The sequence below is a fragment of the Vicia villosa genome, linkage group LG7, assembly GCF_029867415.1.
Source record: "Vicia villosa cultivar HV-30 ecotype Madison, WI linkage group LG7, Vvil1.0, whole genome shotgun sequence".
Taxonomy (NCBI): Eukaryota; Viridiplantae; Streptophyta; class Magnoliopsida; order Fabales; family Fabaceae; genus Vicia; species Vicia villosa.
Window position 1 is genome coordinate 110499213 of NC_081186.1, and position 19206 is coordinate 110518418.

The window sequence follows — 19206 nt, forward strand, 5'->3', positions numbered from 1 at the left end:
ACGACTATGTTCCCACCAATGGCACACACGGGACGACACAGGGACCAATCCATAGTAGGTGCTCTTTTAAGGGTATGTCGCCAGAGTGACTCTTAGAGTGCGTTTGACATAAAAGAGAAGTTGTGAAGAGAAAAATAGATAAGAGAAGAGTGTAAGAAAAGAGAAAAAGATGAGAAATAAAATAGATTTGATGTATTGTTTGTTTTAAGAGAAAGATAGAAGAAATAGAGAAGAGAGAAGTGTTACATTTTTTTAAAGTACTATAATGTCCTTATAATCAATAATATTTTGAAATATATATTTATAATTTAATGGACAAAATAGTCATTTCCTTCTATTAATTTGTCTTTACTTACTTTCTCTTCATATTTGAAGAGAAATACATAAGTTATGGGACCCACTCTTTTTTAATCTCTCTCACCAATTTCTCTTCTTTCCGGATGTTATCAATTTCTTTTCAACTTCTATCTCACCTATTTCTCTCTTTCCTATTTCTACTCTACCAAACACATCCTTAAAGTCATTAGACCTAGGGATATCAACGGGTCAGAGAATGTTCTGGAGTCATCATTACTAGTCGGTAGGTTTTCACCTACTAGCGGGTGGAAGAGCATCCCTGGCCTAGATTTCGTGCATGCAATTTAATGAGAGACTCTCACCATTTGTGTCTTTCCAAGACTAACTCATTATACAAAGTACTCCCTCTGTCCCATAATATATGTCATAGTTGGTCATTTCACACAGATTAAGAAAATGTGATAAATGAAAGAGAGAGAATAGTGTTTTTACAAAACTATCCCTGTTTATTATTGGTGTATTTGAATGATCATAAATGTAAAGTGAGAGAATAATAAATTAAGAGTATTAATTAGAGGGCATAATTGGAAGATAAAAATTAAAATTGCATTGGAAACTTAAAGCGACACTTATTTTGAGACAAATAATTTTATCAAATGTGACACTTATTTTGGGACTGAGGGAGTATTAAATATTCATGTGCTCCCCACACTCGATAGACTCACCCTCAAAGCCACGCTTGGGGGACTTATTTCTCCAACACTCACTCAGAAAGGGATTATCTTTCATCTAGTTTAAATCACTTTGTCATTCCCATGCCTTCTGTTTGAGGGATTGTGGATTAAGATTAAGCCCTGGTAGAGACCTACGCGTAGGGGTGCTCATGGACGGATTATTCACGTAATCAATCCATATCCAATTAATAACTATTTACTATAACCGGATATCATAACCAATCCATTAAGTGGTTATATTTTTACATAATCGGTTATATAAACTGATTTATCCATAACCATATTTTATAGCCGGTCCTAAAATTTATAAGCAAATTTTTAATATTTAGATATCCTTTTTTACGGTTAGTTTTAAATTTGTATTTTTTCGAAAAATGATTTTTTTTCGTATTTTCTAATAAAATTGATTTTCCATTTTTTCAAAAACTCTCTATTTTCGAAAAAATTTGATTTTGGTTATTTCGTCGTATTTATTTAAAAACTCAATTTTTTTCGTATTCTCGGAAGAATTCGATTTTTTATGAATTTAGAAATAAAATTGATTTTTTTCGTATTTCCAAAAAGAATAAACTTTTTTGTATATATGAAAAATGATAATTTCATATTTCCAAAAAAAATTGTTTTTTTATTTCCGAAAAAATTGACTTTTCATATTTCCAAAAAAAAATCGATTAAAATCGATTTACTATTTTCGGAAAAAGTTGATTTAAAAAAAAAAAGAAGTTGATTTTTAGAAAAAAAACTCAATTTTTCGTATTTAAAAAAAAAATCGATTTTCATATTTTTGAAAAAAAAATCATTTTTTTCGTATTTTTTAAAAAAACTCGTTTTTAATGTTTTTAAAAATAAAATCAATTTTTTGTTTTTTCGATTTTAATGTTTTTAATTTTTTTATAAAAATTGATTTATTCGTATTTTTGAAAAAAATTGGATTTTCACAAAACATTTTAATTTAATTTTTATTTTGAATATGGATGTACAAAATATGAGTTTGGTTCCAATTTTTTCACAAAACATTTTAATTTAATTTTTATTTTGAATATGGATGTACAAAATATGAGTTTGGTTAAAACCATATTTATAAAATATTCAAAATATGGATTTGGTTAAAAACCATATTAAAATTAATCGATTTTTTATAACCGAATTTGGATATGAATATAGATAATTTATATAACCGGTTAATTTAAACTTTTACATATGCACAACTTAATAAGTCAAAAAACATTGTAAGAGGTTAGAAGATAAATCGTACAGGCATGACTCATGAGATTGTCTGACCCGAACTAGCCCAAGGACATAAGCCCTCAACCGATATTGAGTTATGATGCTATTAGTTTGTGGCAAACCATGTGTTCATGTGTGTGAAAGAGCCGTTATTGCTACTTCTCCAAGGAAGAAACCACCCCTCCTAATAATAGTAATAATAGGAAAGAAATTAATTTTCATATCCCCACGCTCTAGTCGAACAGTTGGAATGAAATTGATTCTCCACCCACAACTTAACTCACGAGTTAGGTATATAAATATCTCAACTCTATTTACTTTTTACATATTCAACATACTTCAAATCCTCCAGCAATTATCTACGAGAGTAAAATTCTCTTATTATATTTCTCACAAATTCTTATTAAATAAGATATATGTGAATCTCTCAATTTAAAAATAGGTCCCGCATAAAAGGTGAGACTCATATCTTTCATTTAATTAAAAAAATTGATGTTAAAAGAGAGTACTAAAAAGTATGTGTTTTTTGCTCTCCTCGTTTTGATAATTGATAGATTTTCATTAACAGCTCTCAAAAGCTAAACCAAACATACAATTATATTAGTTTTGAATGTAGAGATCATAGTAATCAATGCTCTTCTTCTTTTCTCTTTCTAATATTATTAAGTGCTGTTAAATTTTCAGTGTTTGTCTTGACCAAAAAACAAGAGTGTTTTCTTCAAATTACTTCAGAGTGTACTTTGAAAAGAACCAATGCTGACAACTTCTGGCTTGTACCAATGAAACAATTGACTTGTCATGCATAAGCCCATCAAGCACCAAATTCAATAGTGTTGGGTCTTGTTTTTGTGATAGTTATCAATGTGTACTTGTAGTCAATAGTAATATGTTAGTTTTCATATGCTTAAGCAACAATTACAATGTACTAACATGAAACACGAACACTTCTAAAGAGTAAACCGTAACAATGTCAGATATGCGTCGGTGTCCGACATTTCTATGACACTCATATAATATGTATTGAAAAAATCAAATAAGTGTCGGAAAAATCAGACAAATGTTATCTAAACTTTTTTTTCTTCTTATTTCGACACTCTTTGAATCAGCGTCTTGACACCCATAAGACAATCATACCACATGTCATGAAATTCAGTTTTACATGAATACTGCTCTCAAATAAAACTCATGCTAAAGTAGTGAGAATCTAAACAGTCATTGTAAAACAACAAGCCTCTGATATTTGCCAAACCTTCTGCACGAGACTAATAAATGATACTTGTAATTTTCTTGAAAAGAATCTTTTGTACAATACGACAAGGACCATTCAACTGTTCACATTAGGGGAGAAATCATTTAACAACTTTATTTTAAAGAAGCCCTAATAATTCAGAGTTCGGCCGAAAGATAAGTAAAATCTCGTTAATACCGATTTCGGCCGGTATTCGACGAATTAACTTTTTTTCTTTCTTTCCGAACAAGCAACATTTACACACTAAAAACATTCACAATTAAGACAACTATTGCACTTGTGGAATTCCCCCATAAACAATTGTTAAAATCAATTTTGTTTACTACCCATTTCCCAAAACAATCTTGAACTTCTCAAGCACACACTTTCCTTCTTTATATTTCTGTGTTTCTTCAAAAGCTTTAATGTATTTCCATCCAAGCTCTTCTCCACAATCAGAACAATAAACATCAGCAACTGTGTGAAGACCAGTCATAAGGTTTCTATCTTCTTTCGCTCCCAAAAATATGTTCATCGCGTGAGAAAACAGAAATGCTCTTCCATTGCTTGCCTGTTAAACATAACTTTTGAAAATCTTTGGTTAAAAAATTGACCCTAGTTATCTCAGGATCCGTCGAGAGACAAGTAAAGTAGCTAAGTAAGTAAAGTCAGACTAACGATTGTTTTAGTTATGGATCAAACTTAAATGGTTCTGATCGAATCAACATTAGTTTTATTTATTTTTTTTAAAACTTGGTATCTAGCCTTGAGACAGACTAATCCGTGGGAATCAATCTCACCGTCCACTAGCGGGAGGTCATTTAAAGCCAGAGCTCTGTCTACCAATTACACGGTTCATTAGCGGGGGCATTTAAAGCTAGAGCTCTGTATGGACTAACCCAACACAGGATTGTTAGCACCTAATGGAATTTGAACTTATCCCACCGTCCACTTGCGGGGCGGGGGGCATTTAAGCTCTCTCCACCAATCTCACCGTTAACTAGCGGGGGGCATTTAAAGTCAAAGCTCTGTAGGGACTGACCCAACACAAGGATTGGTGGCACGTAGCGGAATTCAAACCTGAGACCCTGAGAAGAGCATACTCTCAGAACTCAAACTTTCAGCAACAAGCCAACCCTTGGAGGTTGATTCGACATTAGTTGAAGCTCATTAATCCCAATTTATGATACATGAATCAAAACGAAATTATTCCCTTAATACAGTTGACATAAATTTCATGAACAAGGATCATGTTTGAAAACCTTTCAACATATAGGTTTAATTATACAAATCAAAATTTTCACCACAGAAAGTTAAATCTAAACCATTATTCTTATCTAATCCTATTCTAAACCATTTTCAACATAAAAATCCATCACAAACATATACAAAAACCCAAAATTTTCAAGATAGAACTTCACCTGAAAATCTTTAGAAACAATATCATCATGAAAAGCAACAAGGTTCTGGCACTTGAAGCAGCAGTAAGCCCGTGATCCCATCAAATCCGCCATCAATGAATCCTCCAAACTCTTCCACCTTACCTCCTACTCATTAATTATATCACATAAAAATCAATAATTTAAAATATAAAAAAAAGGTCAAAAGTCTCTATTACACACACAGTAATGACAAAACACTATCAAACAATTGATAATTGTATGTGATTTATCAAATAGGGTTTAAGAATTAAGATATGTTTTGAATCAATCAATGAAAAAACAATAATTTTGAAGCAAAGAATATGATTGAGTAAACAAGATTCCAAAAGGGGTGATTAGGATGGGATTAAAAAAAAAAGTTAGGCAAGAAAATGATGCAATTTTTTTATATGTTGCTTGAGAAAATGGGTTTTCCTTTTTTTGATTCAATACACAATATAGATTATAGAAGAAACAAATATAAAGATTCTAATAGATTGAAGAAATTTTAGTGATTGGTTAAAGATGGAGTGAAAGTGAAACATACCTTTGCCCTTTTGGGTTTTGTTGTGTGTGAGGTTTTGTTGGTTTATGAGCTTTGAATGAAGTGATTACTTTATAAGCAATTTTGTTGGGAGTTTAGAGAAATATATGGGTTTTTAGGGTTGAAACAGAATTTTTCTATTTTGATTTTTATTTTCAAAATCGCCACAAAATTATTATTTTCTTTTTTTTTTGCCAAATTGGCATGTCCGACTTTCTTAGACCTACCAAAAAAAATAGGACAGATATAATTGAGAGTACAGGTCTAAAATCTTAATCAGTCCTACGAAAAAAATTAGGGGGGACCAACAAGTGAATTATGTACCCCTAAAGATTAAGAGTCGTAAAAATCTTGTTAATGTCTGCGCTCGGAAAAAAAAGAAAGTGAAACAGACATATTAGAAGATGCAGATCTAAAATCTTGATCCGTCTCATGAAAATATCCCGACAAAACGAACATGTCTAACGGAACGAACTCGTTTTGCCAACCCAGTTTTTTTTAGTGCATAAACAACTTTGTCATTGAAATTGTAATTATATGTCAAATAAACTCAGTTTGTTAAATTTAGGTGTTGAGCGATTTGACATGCTGTTGCTAAAAATGAACATATAGATATTGTAAGATTGTTTTAATGAATTATATTCATTTTTTTACAATGTAATGAGAGATCCACAACATATATCCCAAGCATAAGAAAAAAATATATCCTGAGAATTGAGGGTAATGACACCAGCTTCTGCAAAAAAAAGAGCCACATCCAATATACAAATTAAACTTTACAATGAAATTAATTTCGACATAGGGAAAAAGAGGTTAGTTAACTATAAGCATTGACACAGACACGGACACGACTCTGACACGATGATATGTGTTGGACACCAGACACGCCTCTGCTACGTTGTTAGTACTTTTTCTTGGCCATCCATCTCTTTTTGGTTGCTTCCGTTGCCTCCAGTTTCATTCTAGTGAGTTCCTCAATCCATTGCTGATATTGCGACTCAATCGCGTCAAGTTCGAGCTTTAACTTAAGATCAATATCCTCTTCGGTGCAAGGCATAGAAAAGCAGCAGCTACTTAACAGGCTCCTGATATTCGATGATCCCGTGTTTGCAGTCCTTTTATTAACATTGTAATCTGCTGCCTGCGATTTACAGTCTTCAAAATACGTCTCCCCGGCTTCAAGCTCGGTTATCGGCCTTCTAAAGCATTTAAAACATCCAACCCCGAGATATTTGGAATCATGACAACTGTCATTTTTCATCGAAGCGTCATCAACAGTTATATCAGAAGTTCCTGATCCATCTTCCGAGTCAATCAAACTAGTCAAACTAGGCGACGAATCAAAGACACCCTCGAAAGCAATGTTATCGGCAGTTTTGTAAGAACAGCTCTTTCCAGCTGTCTCAAAACCTTCTCTAGGCATTATATTAAACCCGGAAAAGCCGTCTTGACCGCTAACTGTATCGGAGGGAACACTAGTTCGGGTAGAACCCCAAGGGCATGCCATTGAGATTTGGCTATCGACATTTGTAGAACCACTATAAAGACTTATTTCTCCAGCTGAGTTATGATCTGAGTTATGATCGTGCGACGGTTTCATCCAAGAAAGAAGCTTCATTATCAAGTAATCAATAAGGCCGGCTATGAAAACCACATCATGATCCGCCAGCTCCAAATGTTCAACCATCTCTGAGGCCACGGAGACGGCAGTATCTGTATCGAGGTAAAAGAGAAAATGTATATTCCTTATTCGACCTGCAAGTAACACAACGAAAACCATTCAGGTCCGGCTCGGATAAACAACTTAGTTAATCGCTTATAACATAAGCGTTTATCATACAAGAGCTTAATTCAAGAAAAGCCACATACTTACCACATGTATCAGCAATACGCAAGGTCAATGATACCGAGTTATCATCATTTTTAGTCCCTTTTAACGTAAACTCATTATTCTTATTAGTCCTCTGGACTTCAAAAACAGGATAATGTAAGACTTCCTGGTTGCTTTCAGCGTAGATACTCTCGGAAAACTGTTTGTAGTCATTATCGATGTCCATAGACGGAGAACGAGACTTGGGAATATCTGTAGCTCTTGGAGTTTTAATAGACGGCAGGAATGGATCCTTTGGACTCTCAATTTGTAAAAATGGATCTTTAAGAAGCTCCTCCGCAGACAATCTCTCAGACGCGGGAACCAGGCATTTCTCGATAAACTCCTTAATTTCGGGGTCACTCACCTTATTAAGGGAAGCAGGTTTGATGCCCTGCAATGGAAAACATCGCGGTTATCAAATTGAGATTTTAACCGTGAATCGAATCATATAATGAATCGTAAGATGCATTAAGTATGTTGATGATTTCCATACTTACCGAAGTAACTTTCTTAAATATTTGAGCTGGGTTGGTGCATTCATTATAGGGATACTCGAGAGTAACCATCTCCAACATTGACATCCCAAAAGAATAGATGTCCACGAGTTCATTGTACTCCTCTTCGTATAATTCGGGAGCCATAAACTCGGGCGTCCCTTTTAAAAATAGAAATTATAAAAAAAAAAAAAGAAGCATATTTCAGTGTTCCTCGCAGAATCATCAACGATAAAAACTTCAAATTTTAGGAAAAGAAAATGTGTTACCAATAACACTCCGGGCAGTTGGCTGCTGCATGACGATTGCCAAACCGAGATCACCTATCTTAACCTCTCCTTGGTGTCCATTCACAAAAATGTTGTCGCATTTCAAGTCTCGGTGAATAATAGGCGGCTTGTGACCGTGAAGATATGCTAGGCCTTGAAGAATCTGTCTGGCCCAACATTTTATAGCTTTCATTTCAACGTATTTATGCTTCTTACGATACCTGACAGTCAAAAGATCACAAGAGTTTCATGCGTGCTTTGCAGCGAAACAGCGTAAAGTAAAGCGGTTAAAACCAAGAGAACATACTGTCTTAAGTTTCCAGATGTGAAGAGTTCGGTGATCATGTTAACGGTTTTCTGCTTATCATTGATCCAGGAATCGTAGAACTTAATGATGTTTTCATGTTTTAAGGCCTTCAATAGGTGAACTTCGGAATACAATTTCGCAAGATCATCTGGTGAATGTAAGAGGCCATCAATCCTAACTTGGTTCCATGCAACTTCTATCCCATCAACTTCATCAAATGCCCTATAACTGCAAAAAGGAACCAAGATTAAATCGCGCGATTTATCAAGAAACAATTGCCACAACCCTACCAATTATCGAACTTTCTAAATAAAATCGACATAATGAGCAGGAAAAAAAAGTAAGCGTCGGAATCGTACACAGTCTTGAAGGCACCCCTGCCCAAGATTTCATTGTACTGAGACAAAAACAAGAGGAAACAAAAGTCAAATTAAAAAAAATAGAAAGAACTAGTGAAATATAGAATCATTGGATACGAAGTTATTTATATTTGGATATATTCATCGAAAAGTGAATTGAACAATCAATTTGAGGGTAAAAAATCTATTGTAGAAGCAAAAGTTCAAATTCAACCTTCAAATTAAATCAATTCTACCCGAGCACATTCAAACATGTCATAATCAGTTCTACACCTTTGAAATTGATTTTGCCTGGGCCAAAAGTAAAACCAAACATACACAAACTTTTGCCTCCAAATGTGACTTTTATATGCATCTAAACATAAACCATTAATCTTATACTCACTTTTAAACGGGCTCGAATTCCAGGATTTACACCACAATTTACACACATTAATCAAAATTGATAATAACCACCAAAATATAAATGATAGCATAAAAAACATAGAAATGCATACATACATACCCTTATGTACCTGCCGGTTGGATCTTTCTCTACAAAATCCTCCTCAAAATCAAGAAGCTCCCTTGTTCTAAAATGATGATTATCAGAGGGAGGAACAGACCCAGAATTCATTTCCACTTTCTAAATAAAAAACCCAACAAAAACAAAAAGTACAACAACAACAACAAAATTTTCAAACTATCAAATTCTCAAATTTATTGGATGAGGTTATATTTCTGACTAGAATGAAGAAATGTTGGAATTGAATGAAGAACAACAATAACAACAATAACAATGGATCGAATGCCGAATATTAAAATTGCATCGGCATTCGATAACAATGGCTAAATGCAAAGAAAAAACATTGCAACCTCTAATGTCATAATAATAACAAAAAAACATCCTCAGACAAAACCCAACATGCAGAAAATTCTCTCAAAATCCATTTTTTCATCATACCCAGGAATCAAAACCTCGAAAAGGTTCAAAATTTGCTACATGGGTCTCTCATTAACTAATATGTAAAATAAAATGAAAAATTGAAGAAGGTGAAAAAAATGGGGGGAAATTTGAGAAATGGTGGTTTCGTAAGGAATGAAAAAGAGAGAGAAAATTAGAAAGGGTTGGTGCGAAAGAGAAGGTGGGAACAAACAAGTGTATGGTGAATCAAAATGCTACTTTTTTTGAAGAGATTTTGTTTGGGATGAATGTAAATGTTAAAAGGACAAGTTTGCATGATGAGGTTGCAACTTACAACTCAACTAACATAACGAATTTTAAATATATATATATATATATATATATATATATATATATATATATATATATATATATATATATATATATATATATATATATATATATATATATATATATATATATATATATATATATATATATATATATATATATATATATATATATATATATATATGAGGAGGGATCAAATTACACCCGAAGAGTTACACCACGAGTTACACTCGTTCAATAACTACATCTCGAATTAATATTTTTTAAATTCAACCGTTGGATTGAAACATAATATCATATAGATCATACCTATAAAGTTTGAGCTTAATCTATAATGATTTACTATATCATCAAGATATCCAAAGATTAACGTTAAAATGAGCTTTCATATATATATTCTTAACTATTATTTTTATTAAAGTCTATTTTAACTCTTGGTGGACAAAAATATATTTAATTTTTATAATTAGGTTTTAGTTACTTAATCTCATCTGCTTCTTCATTATTTGCATTATCATTTCAAGTCTTACTACTTATGGTTGCATAATATGATCATAACAATTGTTTATATACTTGAAAAGATACTTCATAGAAGTATTTTAGTTACTCCATTCTATGCTCATATGATAGCTTGATATTTTAGAAGGAAATTTTGATTGTAAGGGACAACATGTTTTCTACACAAGCTCCATCGGATATTCTATGATAAACAGGAAAACCTTCTTGATCGAAAATCATTGTGGGTTGAAATATTTTTTTGAAAGTATTTTGAGCATTTGTCACTTTTCATGTAAGGTGAAGAAGTGTTTGATAATCCATATGGACCATGTATCATGTGAGTCTTCACTAATTTGCACAACTCTTTCAAAAATAGGATATGATATCTCTATAGAGATAATTATGTTTATATCATCTAGTGATAGGTATTTGCTGGTTGTATGGAGGTAAATCAGAATGTGAATATGCGGTAAGCCTCTTTTTTGCAAATTTATAGTGTATATATTTGCATCAATGAATTCATTAGATACACGGAGAACAAAAAATGAAACATTCAATATATTAAAGCTGATATAATAATTAGTTACATTACATGCAAGGACTTTTTAGGACTTTTTTCCTAGCAAATGTTTTTTGGTTAGATCTTCCAAAAGCTCATCAAATTTTATTTTGAAAACTCTTAAAATGAGATATGTACAAACTTATGGTTTTAAAAGGTAGCAACGAGTCTGGGATGTTGTCACTAGGGCTGGAAATGAGTCGAGTTGAGTCGAACTCGCCTCAGCTCAGTTCGACTCGTTAAGAATTGGCCGAGTTCGAGTTCGAGCTCGAGTTCATGACGAACTTTTTTTTCAGCTCAAACTCGACTCGCTAAGAATTGGCCGAGTTTGAGTTCGAGTTCGAGTTTATCTCGAACTTTTTTTTCAGGTCAAACTCGACTTGCTAGAAGTTCACGAAAATCTCGATTCAACTTGTTAGGTTCAACTCACTTATTTCACGAACTTAAAATTAATTTTTTAAAGTCTATATATATATATATATATATATATATATATATATATATATATATATATATATATATATATATATATATATATATATATATATATATATATATATATATATATATATATATATATATATATATATATATATATATGACATTTTAAATTAATATTTTTTTAATTAAAAAATATAGAAATAAAATAAAAGATATAAGATTAGAATTTATACGATGTTAATTTTATTTGTATAATTATTTGTAGAAATATTTTGCTCACTGGAGAATATAAATTATCAATTAAAATTGTTAGATTAAGATAAAATATGATACTAAGATTTAGAGCAAATATACAATCGAGTTGACTCATGAACCTAACGAGTCGAACTATGTATAGTTCAAGTTCAGCTCATTTAGTTAACGAACTTAGTTTTTAGCTCATACTCAGCTCATTTGGTTCATGAACCTAGTTCAACGATTTAATTTTCGAATCGAGTTTCAAACTATTTTCGAGTTAGTTTGGTTCATTGCCAGCCCTATCAAGTTGTCACAAACGTCCAGGCTATAGCAATCAAATCCACACTAAAAACGACCCTGAGGTGTTATTACAAACGTCGTTGGTGTACGACTAATAAAACAATAAAAGCCCCATAGTGTTAATGCATAGACAAGACAACAAACCGTAAAATGGTGATAAAGGGCTCACCCCTCACCCCTTTTGGTATTTAGCCACTTTGGAGGTTGTGGTAAGTCCCCATCACCTCGACCTGGAACTAGGTTCTCACCTGGGTGATGGGAATGGGAATCGATCCTTGGTTGGGAAGGACCCTTAGAGACTTCCAATTAGGGGCCGAAATAGGTCAAGCTGATAACAAGGGCCTACAGGCTAGGCTACACAGGCTTAGGCCAGGCCACACAATTTTTTAAAATAGAAAAGACTTAGGCTTTTTTATAAATCTATTTAGTTAAAAGGCTAGGCCTCGGGCCCCAAAAAAAAGTCTTTTAAGCCTATTAGGTCAGTCTATTTAAATAAATATGAATAATTTTTTTTATCATCACCGTGTTATGTTTTGCACTTTGAATTAAAATACATAAATAAAACTTGATTATCTTGAAGAACTTGTGAAAATAAGATGAAAACACCTAATGAACATTGTTTTCATAAGTTCTCTTAAACAAATAGTATCACAGAACTCATGCTAATAGGTAAGTTAAAATAAGTTAATGCGAATAAATTTTTAGTCTCTTGGTCTTTTAGTTAGTATATTTAAACATTATTTTAATTGCTTATTTACGTATCTCTAAAACAAATAGGTTTTTATGTAGGCTATCAGACTAACCAAACCTTTGAAAAGGCCAGGCTTAGGCCTAAAAATAAGCCTATAACAGGATACAGGTCAGGCTTCAGATTTTTGACAGGCCAGACTCAGGCTTGACAAAGCCTAGCTCGGCCCAGCCTATTTACGCCCTACTTCCAATAAAACATTGAGTACTACCTCTATAATGCCCCAATTTATTTAATTAATTAATTATAATTGATTTATGTAATGTTGTGTATTATTTGGTGTTTTGGTGCGCTTGGAGACCCTTTGGTGAAGGATGATATCCTTTAGAAATTAGAATTTGGAAGTGTTAAGGTGTGTGAGTAATTGTGTAGAAACATAAGGGTGAGAGAGTATATTGTTACTATTAGATTTTAAATAGATTAAATAATATTGGTAATAATAGAATTAAGTAATTATTTAGTTTTATTTTATTATTTTATTAATAAAAGAATAATTATAATATAATAAGGGAATTAGGAGGTTGCGAGGTCATATTCTGATAGTACGTGAAAAGAGAAACAAAAGAGGGAAGAATAAGGCTAGGGCTTGAGAAAGAGTCTCCATTGATAGAGGTCAGAAGTTTTTACTAGAAATTCTAAGGTAATGGTGAGGTTCCAATATTCTAAAGGGTTGTATAATGATACGTAGGTATTGGGGGTTATGAATTGTTATGGTTAATTGTGCTCTATTCATGTTTCTGAATGATTGAATCCTATTGATGAATGATGTAGTGTTGTTGAATGTTGTAATTATGTATGTTATTGGAAATGTACCTGTAATTGCTTATTTCTCAATGCTTTAAGAAAAGTTAGGGAATTTGGGTGGGTGAAAACTAGTTTTCGTATTTTGAAAATAGCAGAATTTGCTTCTACCGCAGTGGTAATCGGTTACCACTATGGACGTAACCGATTACAGCTACGAAACCTTTCAAAAATTTGGAAAATTTGAAGGAGTAATCGATTACCAATATTGGTGTAATCGATTACGCAACGCAATTTTGGAAATTTTGGGTTTTAGAAACACGCGTAATCGATTACACCCCTGGATGTAACCGATTACGGCTTTGAAAATTGAGCAATCTGGGCAAGTTGTGAGTGTGTAATCGGTTACCACCTAGAGTTTAACCGATTACCACCTCTGTAGGCAGAATTTTTATGAAACTTTAAAAATTCGCATCTTGAGTTTCGGGTATTTGTTTGACGCGTCGTTTGAACCTGTGGAATGCTGAGATAATGTACTAACATGTAAAAATGGTTTCGTGCTTCTAGAATTGGGTTTGATGTTGTGAAATGGCTTTACATTGTGAAAATTGTATGTATTATTGTTGCGTGTTGTACTATGAATGTGAATATTGTTGCAGAATTGTTATAGCATGTGTGTGATGTTTGGTAGCCAGAATTGGTGGAATACGATTGCTAATGGTGAAAGACATTGTATTAATTGTTGTTGCATGTTTGGACGGTGGTCCGTATCACTGAGCCTCAATCCCATTGTGTGGATTTGAGTGCGTTTTGGTGTGCTATGTGCCTATGGTGAGGATTGGAGCGGTGAACCTGAGTGTTCACAAAAATGGTACCACGTGCATTGAGTCTTTGGTTTTGAGTATCTATTCATTGCATAGCTGACGTTATTGTTACTGCTGCATAATTATGATTATAGCATGAGTGTGATTTTACATAATTAATGTGTGATTTGTATGTTGATGATGGTATGGAAGTTGAATATATAGAATGGGTGACTATGCATGAAATAATTCATATTTACTTATTATTATGCATTCCTTTAGATTATTGAGATATCTCCGCAATTTTGTTTGAATGTTGCCTCTATGTGGGTAACTAGGGATGGCAAAAAAATTGTACCAGCAGATATCTGCAGATAAAATATGTTACGGATATGTGGCGGATAGTTTAATGTATACTCATGGATAAAATAAATGGATATTTAAATACGCGTTTCTTAATGGATACGGATGCGGATTTAATGATATCAGTGCCCGCGAATATCCATATATGTTAATAAATTATAAAATTATTTAAATATTATTAATTCATTACTCTCTGACTTTTTATCTTTTCAAAAATTACTCTTCTTATATTTTTATTTTTGAAATTTTAATTAAAGAAAACCTTTCACATTTCATACACATTCTATTTTGCAATTTCATATTTATGCTTCTCCAATATTCCAAATCACACTTCAATAATTTTACCATCCAACCAACCAGTATTACCCTTCCTTTATCCAACTAGTGTCTTTGTTCCTACTCCTCCGTCCTCCGCTCTTCTACCATAACTCACAATCACAATATCTTTTATTTATTTTGGTTAAAAAAATGAAATTTATGGATATTCTGTTTGCATGCTATTATGTTTTGGTGAAAAAGAAGGCAATTAATGTGATGAAATTTGGTTGTTAAATTGAGAGCAAATTGTATAGATCTTATGTGATAATAGCTTTTTGTGTCTTTAAAATATGCTAAAAAAATTAGAAAAATATGTTATCCAAGCATTTCTGTGAATATTCGTGGGTACCTTAAAACCCGTGGATTACCCGCTTAACGGATATTTGTACGGATATGGGGCAGATACGGATATCATGTTTATACAATGAGACGGACATGGATATCATAGTATTCGTCCCCATTGATATACATTACATCCATATGGGTAACCCGCCGATAATCCATTGTGAAGGTGTGGATGTTAGTAGAAGAGGGTGTTATTCTTTATTTGCTTTCGTCGCTGTTGTCGTGTCGATGTCTTCTTTGATATGTAACACTAGGGGTTGAACGCTTGCATGCTATATTCATATTTGCTGGAGAACTATAATGTCTATTTTGTTGCAACCTTTATACATGTTATATTTTTTTCGATTCAATATTTGGACGCTTCATTGATGTTTTTCCGCTGCAATAAAATGAAGTTAAACTTAATGGATTTTCGGTAACTATTACAAATGTTTATGATAAATTTTTTGTGTTACATAATATTATTTATGAGCAAGTTTATATTTGTATGAACGTGACATCCTAATTGGGTGAAGTTTTTAAATTACTACGTTGTTTATTAATAATTATTCATGAAAAATTAGGGTGTTACAACCTCGAAAAACAAGTTATCTCCTAGAGAAACGAACTTGAAACATAAATCAATGTTGTTAGAGATAAAAATAATGGTAATTAATAGAAATTAAAATATATATACTACCAAGAAAGAACCATAAACATTCAACTCAAACAATCCCAACAAGAGACTACACATTCAACTCATCACTAACTAGAATCAATTTCTCATCCACCATTTCCTGGTTTGGGTGAAGATCTCTCGTGAAATATGCACTTGAGGATAAAAATGTTCCACTTGCTGCAATGCATTCTCGAAAGTTACAGGCACGGCAGAGAAATCTTCTTCCACCGCCTTTGTATATTCCTTAGCCAAGGAAAGATTTTCAAGGCACGTCTCTTAAAAGTCGTCCTCTATTTTCTTCTAACCTTCTCAAACTTCTTTCAAATAGGCCTCAAACTACTGTATTATCTTACGAGAAGAGTCCAATACTTTATTGGCCTCAGAGAAAACGACATCAGCCTTGGTCAATGATGCTTGTACTAGGCCAGAGCTTTGCCCTTCTTCTTTACAACCTAGACAAGGGATTGCATCTTCTCAACCAACATATTGGGATTCTAGAAAATCTTTACAGTAAACCATGTCCCTAAAAGTAAAATAGATAACCCTAGAAGTTCCTCCTGATACCAATCTCCCTCTATTGTAATAGAATTGACGTGTTCCTAGAGCATTTCCCTTTCCTTTAAAAGACATTCAAGCATAAATACTTATCCCCTTCCGCCAACACCAAATGCTAAAATAGTTGACGACATGTGAGTATGATACGCCGGGTTTGCTAACTCTTTTTGGAAAATAATTTCATCCTTACTAAAAAAGTATGATTAGTCCTCTTTGGAAACAGAAGCTAGAAACTCCCCGAAAAATTTTGCACCAAGAAGGGCAAGGAGAAAAAGAGGCACGACCACCAGAGTCGAAGAAGTTTCTCCTATAGAGCAATGTTCCCCTAATTCTTGTCCAAGAATATGACATGGGTAGGCGATCGACCTTTCCTACTGATGCACCTCGAGTTCAAGACTATTGGTTGGACTCCTCTCTGCCACAAACGGTTATGAATGCAGAGCAACTTCCACTACGACCCAACTGGGAGAATCACAGACCTTCGACTATGCCAAGATAGGTGAGCATATAGTAACTGACCATACAGGGGGCATTGTAGTCTGAACCCCTAAGTGGAAGGAGCATCAGTGGCACCCACCATGAGAGGTACAACTTAAGGAGTCCTTTTCATTTGTTGCATTATTTTTTAACATTTTATTTTGTCTGCAAGCCAAGGATGGGTAGGTTAGAAAGTGAAACACCAAAGGGATATTGAAGAAAAATGGTTTCCTTTTGATATTGACCAAAAATTATCTTCCTAGCCTCTTTCGAGTCAACATCCACCAACAAGCATGTCTCTATCTATGACTTATCTTGTTTCTTTTCCGCTACATCAGAAGGGACAATGCCACTGAAGTTTTCCATACTCTCAAAGAAAGATACTAAGTGTCTTTTTAAGTAAATTTTATTTTAAGACATGTCATTCATCTTGTAAACATATGAACCGGAATCCACCAAGAAATATCTTTGACGCCAAAACTTTGAGAACTTGTCTAAACATCAGTAGGGTGGCCCATACTTTGTGATACATATGTTGGAATAAGCCACCTCATTGAGGGGAGAAACCAATAAGTGTCGATCTTTGAAGTGTTTCACACTTTGTGAGTAAACCTCAAGCATCTTGGTGCACTGACTGAGATATATTTGACATTGACCCCGTGCTAAATCAGTAGAGACCCATTGAGCTTTAAAAAGATGTAAGAAGACTGGTGTGATTGCCACACCCTTCTTGCATTCATAACAATACTAAAAAACCTTGATGTAAGCCCAACTCGCTGAATTCAGTTGTGAATGAGCAATTAGTAAATGATTAAACATGTCAACCTGAAAATCATTGAAGGGGAGGTAAAATCCTATTAAAGAGAATAAACATTCATGAATGAGAATGATGCACCTGTTGTATTTGGTGCATATCCTCATGTCTTCTTCAGGGATAATCGCCCCAATCTTTAGGAGGTTTCATCATTGTGAAAGCATGGTCAATATCGCCCTCACGAACAAAAGCAAAAGCAATATCCAACATCTCTTGGTCCACCCATTATGATGAGTTATCCTTTGTGGCCTTCCTAACTTTAGGTTGGATGTCTTCCATTATAAGGAATCATGTTAACACAAGAAATAAGTGAATACAGATAGCAATGTGAGGCAAGTTTAGAGCTTAGTCTAATTTTCTTGCTAAAATGTACGTGAAATAAACCACTAAATCAGCAACAATATAATTCTTTAACCCTAATAAAAAAGCAAGATTAAAAGAAAAGGGAATTTATACATTACCTTAAAGAAGAAAATTTGGGAGCTTGCGCCCTGAAAGAGGAGATACGGAGTGCTCTAAGATGAAGGATTGTGCGAGAAATTGGAAATGGCAGAAGGAATTACAAAAAAAGAGGAAGAATAATAGTTTCTGAAATCCACAGGTAACGAAGAAATAAATGATTATTGGTCCAAGAACTTCTTATATGCACTTCCACAACAGTGAATTGTACGATCTACCATGTTAGAAAGTCATGTGTATCGCACTACTAACTGTCAAGATCTCATCAGGAAGTGTTTAGAGCACTTAAGTATCCTAAGACAAAAGGAATATCATTAGCATCAAACATAGGGACATGTGTCAGAACCTCCATGTGAAACATCGTTAATAAAGAGAAAGAGAGATATTTAATGCACTTGTTCTCAATGCTAATGGCATCTCATCCAGATCCCTTACTTACTTCAGTCAAACAGCCAGTCTAAAGATATATGTTGCAATCCCTAATTTTATAGAATATAATAGGGTTTGTAGGGCAATTGTTTTAGGTTGTTCGCAAGGCACGTAGAGAAAGACTCAATGTCGATTTTCGAGTGGAAAGGCACGCGGGGTAGGTAAACCTTCGTTATAACCAGAAGCATGTAATTCTGCCATTCATCACATCAATCACCATCCAATCGAATCTAACAGTTGTTCACACAACATGCCACATCATACGCGAGCAATTTCAACCGCTCATAGTATATAAGGGTAAAGCGCGCCATTTCAAGTATTTAAATTCATTATCACTCACACGTTACTTATAATTTATCTCACTGCTTGAGCATTAGAATAATAACCTTGCATGTTAGTCCCCTATCCACTACACGAAAGTATATATCCATCGTAACAAGACATAACTTCGCTACCTCACTTTATTTCTAATTC

At 33.5% G+C, this 19206-nt stretch overlaps 2 protein-coding genes across 4 annotated transcripts; both read right to left on the reverse strand.

Moving 5' to 3' along the window:
• Positions 1 to 3495: 3495 nt before the first annotated feature.
• LOC131616519 (protein yippee-like At4g27745) lies at positions 3496 to 5570 on the reverse strand. 2 transcript variants are annotated; one of them, XM_058887874.1, is made up of 3 exons: positions 5455 to 5570; positions 4908 to 5033; positions 3496 to 4057 (listed from the first exon to the last, which is right to left on the reverse strand). In XM_058887874.1, the coding sequence occupies exons 2-3, from the start codon at positions 4998 to 5000 to the stop codon at positions 3830 to 3832; spliced, it is 321 nt and encodes a 106-aa protein (XP_058743857.1). In that variant the 5' UTR covers positions 5001 to 5033; positions 5455 to 5570; the 3' UTR covers positions 3496 to 3829. The 2 variants fall into 2 exon arrangements, with proteins under 2 accessions (XP_058743857.1, XP_058743858.1); XM_058887875.1 differs by lacking the exon at positions 5455 to 5570 and having other exon boundaries at positions 4908 to 5367.
• Positions 5571 to 6064: 494 nt separating this feature from the next.
• LOC131616518 (probable serine/threonine-protein kinase WNK10) lies at positions 6065 to 9810 on the reverse strand. 2 transcript variants are annotated; one of them, XM_058887872.1, is made up of 7 exons: positions 9259 to 9810; positions 8754 to 8791; positions 8395 to 8622; positions 8088 to 8308; positions 7822 to 7979; positions 7325 to 7715; positions 6065 to 7206 (listed from the first exon to the last, which is right to left on the reverse strand). In XM_058887872.1, exons 1-7 carry the CDS (start codon positions 9367 to 9369, stop codon positions 6353 to 6355), a joined length of 2001 nt encoding a protein of 666 aa, XP_058743855.1. In that variant the 5' UTR covers positions 9370 to 9810; the 3' UTR covers positions 6065 to 6352. The 2 variants fall into 2 exon arrangements, with proteins under 2 accessions (XP_058743855.1, XP_058743856.1); XM_058887873.1 differs by lacking the exon at positions 8754 to 8791.
• Between the last annotated feature and the right edge of the window lie 9396 nt (positions 9811 to 19206).

What these genes read in the sequence shown, in the direction of transcription:
- LOC131616519 (XM_058887874.1), bottom strand. Translation starts at nt 5,000, where the DNA reads ATGGCGGATTTGATGGGATCACGGGCTTACTGCTGCTTCAAGTGCCAG. An exon ending in TTGTTTCTAAAGATTTTCAG is followed by an intron (nt 4,058 to 4,907) that starts GTGAAGTTCTAT and finishes TATGTTTAACAG; the next exon opens with GCAAGCAATGGAAGAGCATT.
- LOC131616518 (XM_058887872.1), bottom strand. Translation starts at nt 9,369, where the DNA reads ATGAATTCTGGGTCTGTTCCTCCCTCTGATAATCATCATTTTAGAACA. An exon ending in CAACCGGCAGGTACATAAGG is followed by an intron (nt 8,792 to 9,258) that starts GTATGTATGTAT and finishes TTTTTGTCTCAG; the next exon opens with TACAATGAAATCTTGGGCAG. An exon ending in AGGGGTGCCTTCAAGACTGT is followed by an intron (nt 8,623 to 8,753) that starts GTACGATTCCGA and finishes TCCTTTTTGCAG; the next exon opens with TTATAGGGCATTTGATGAAG.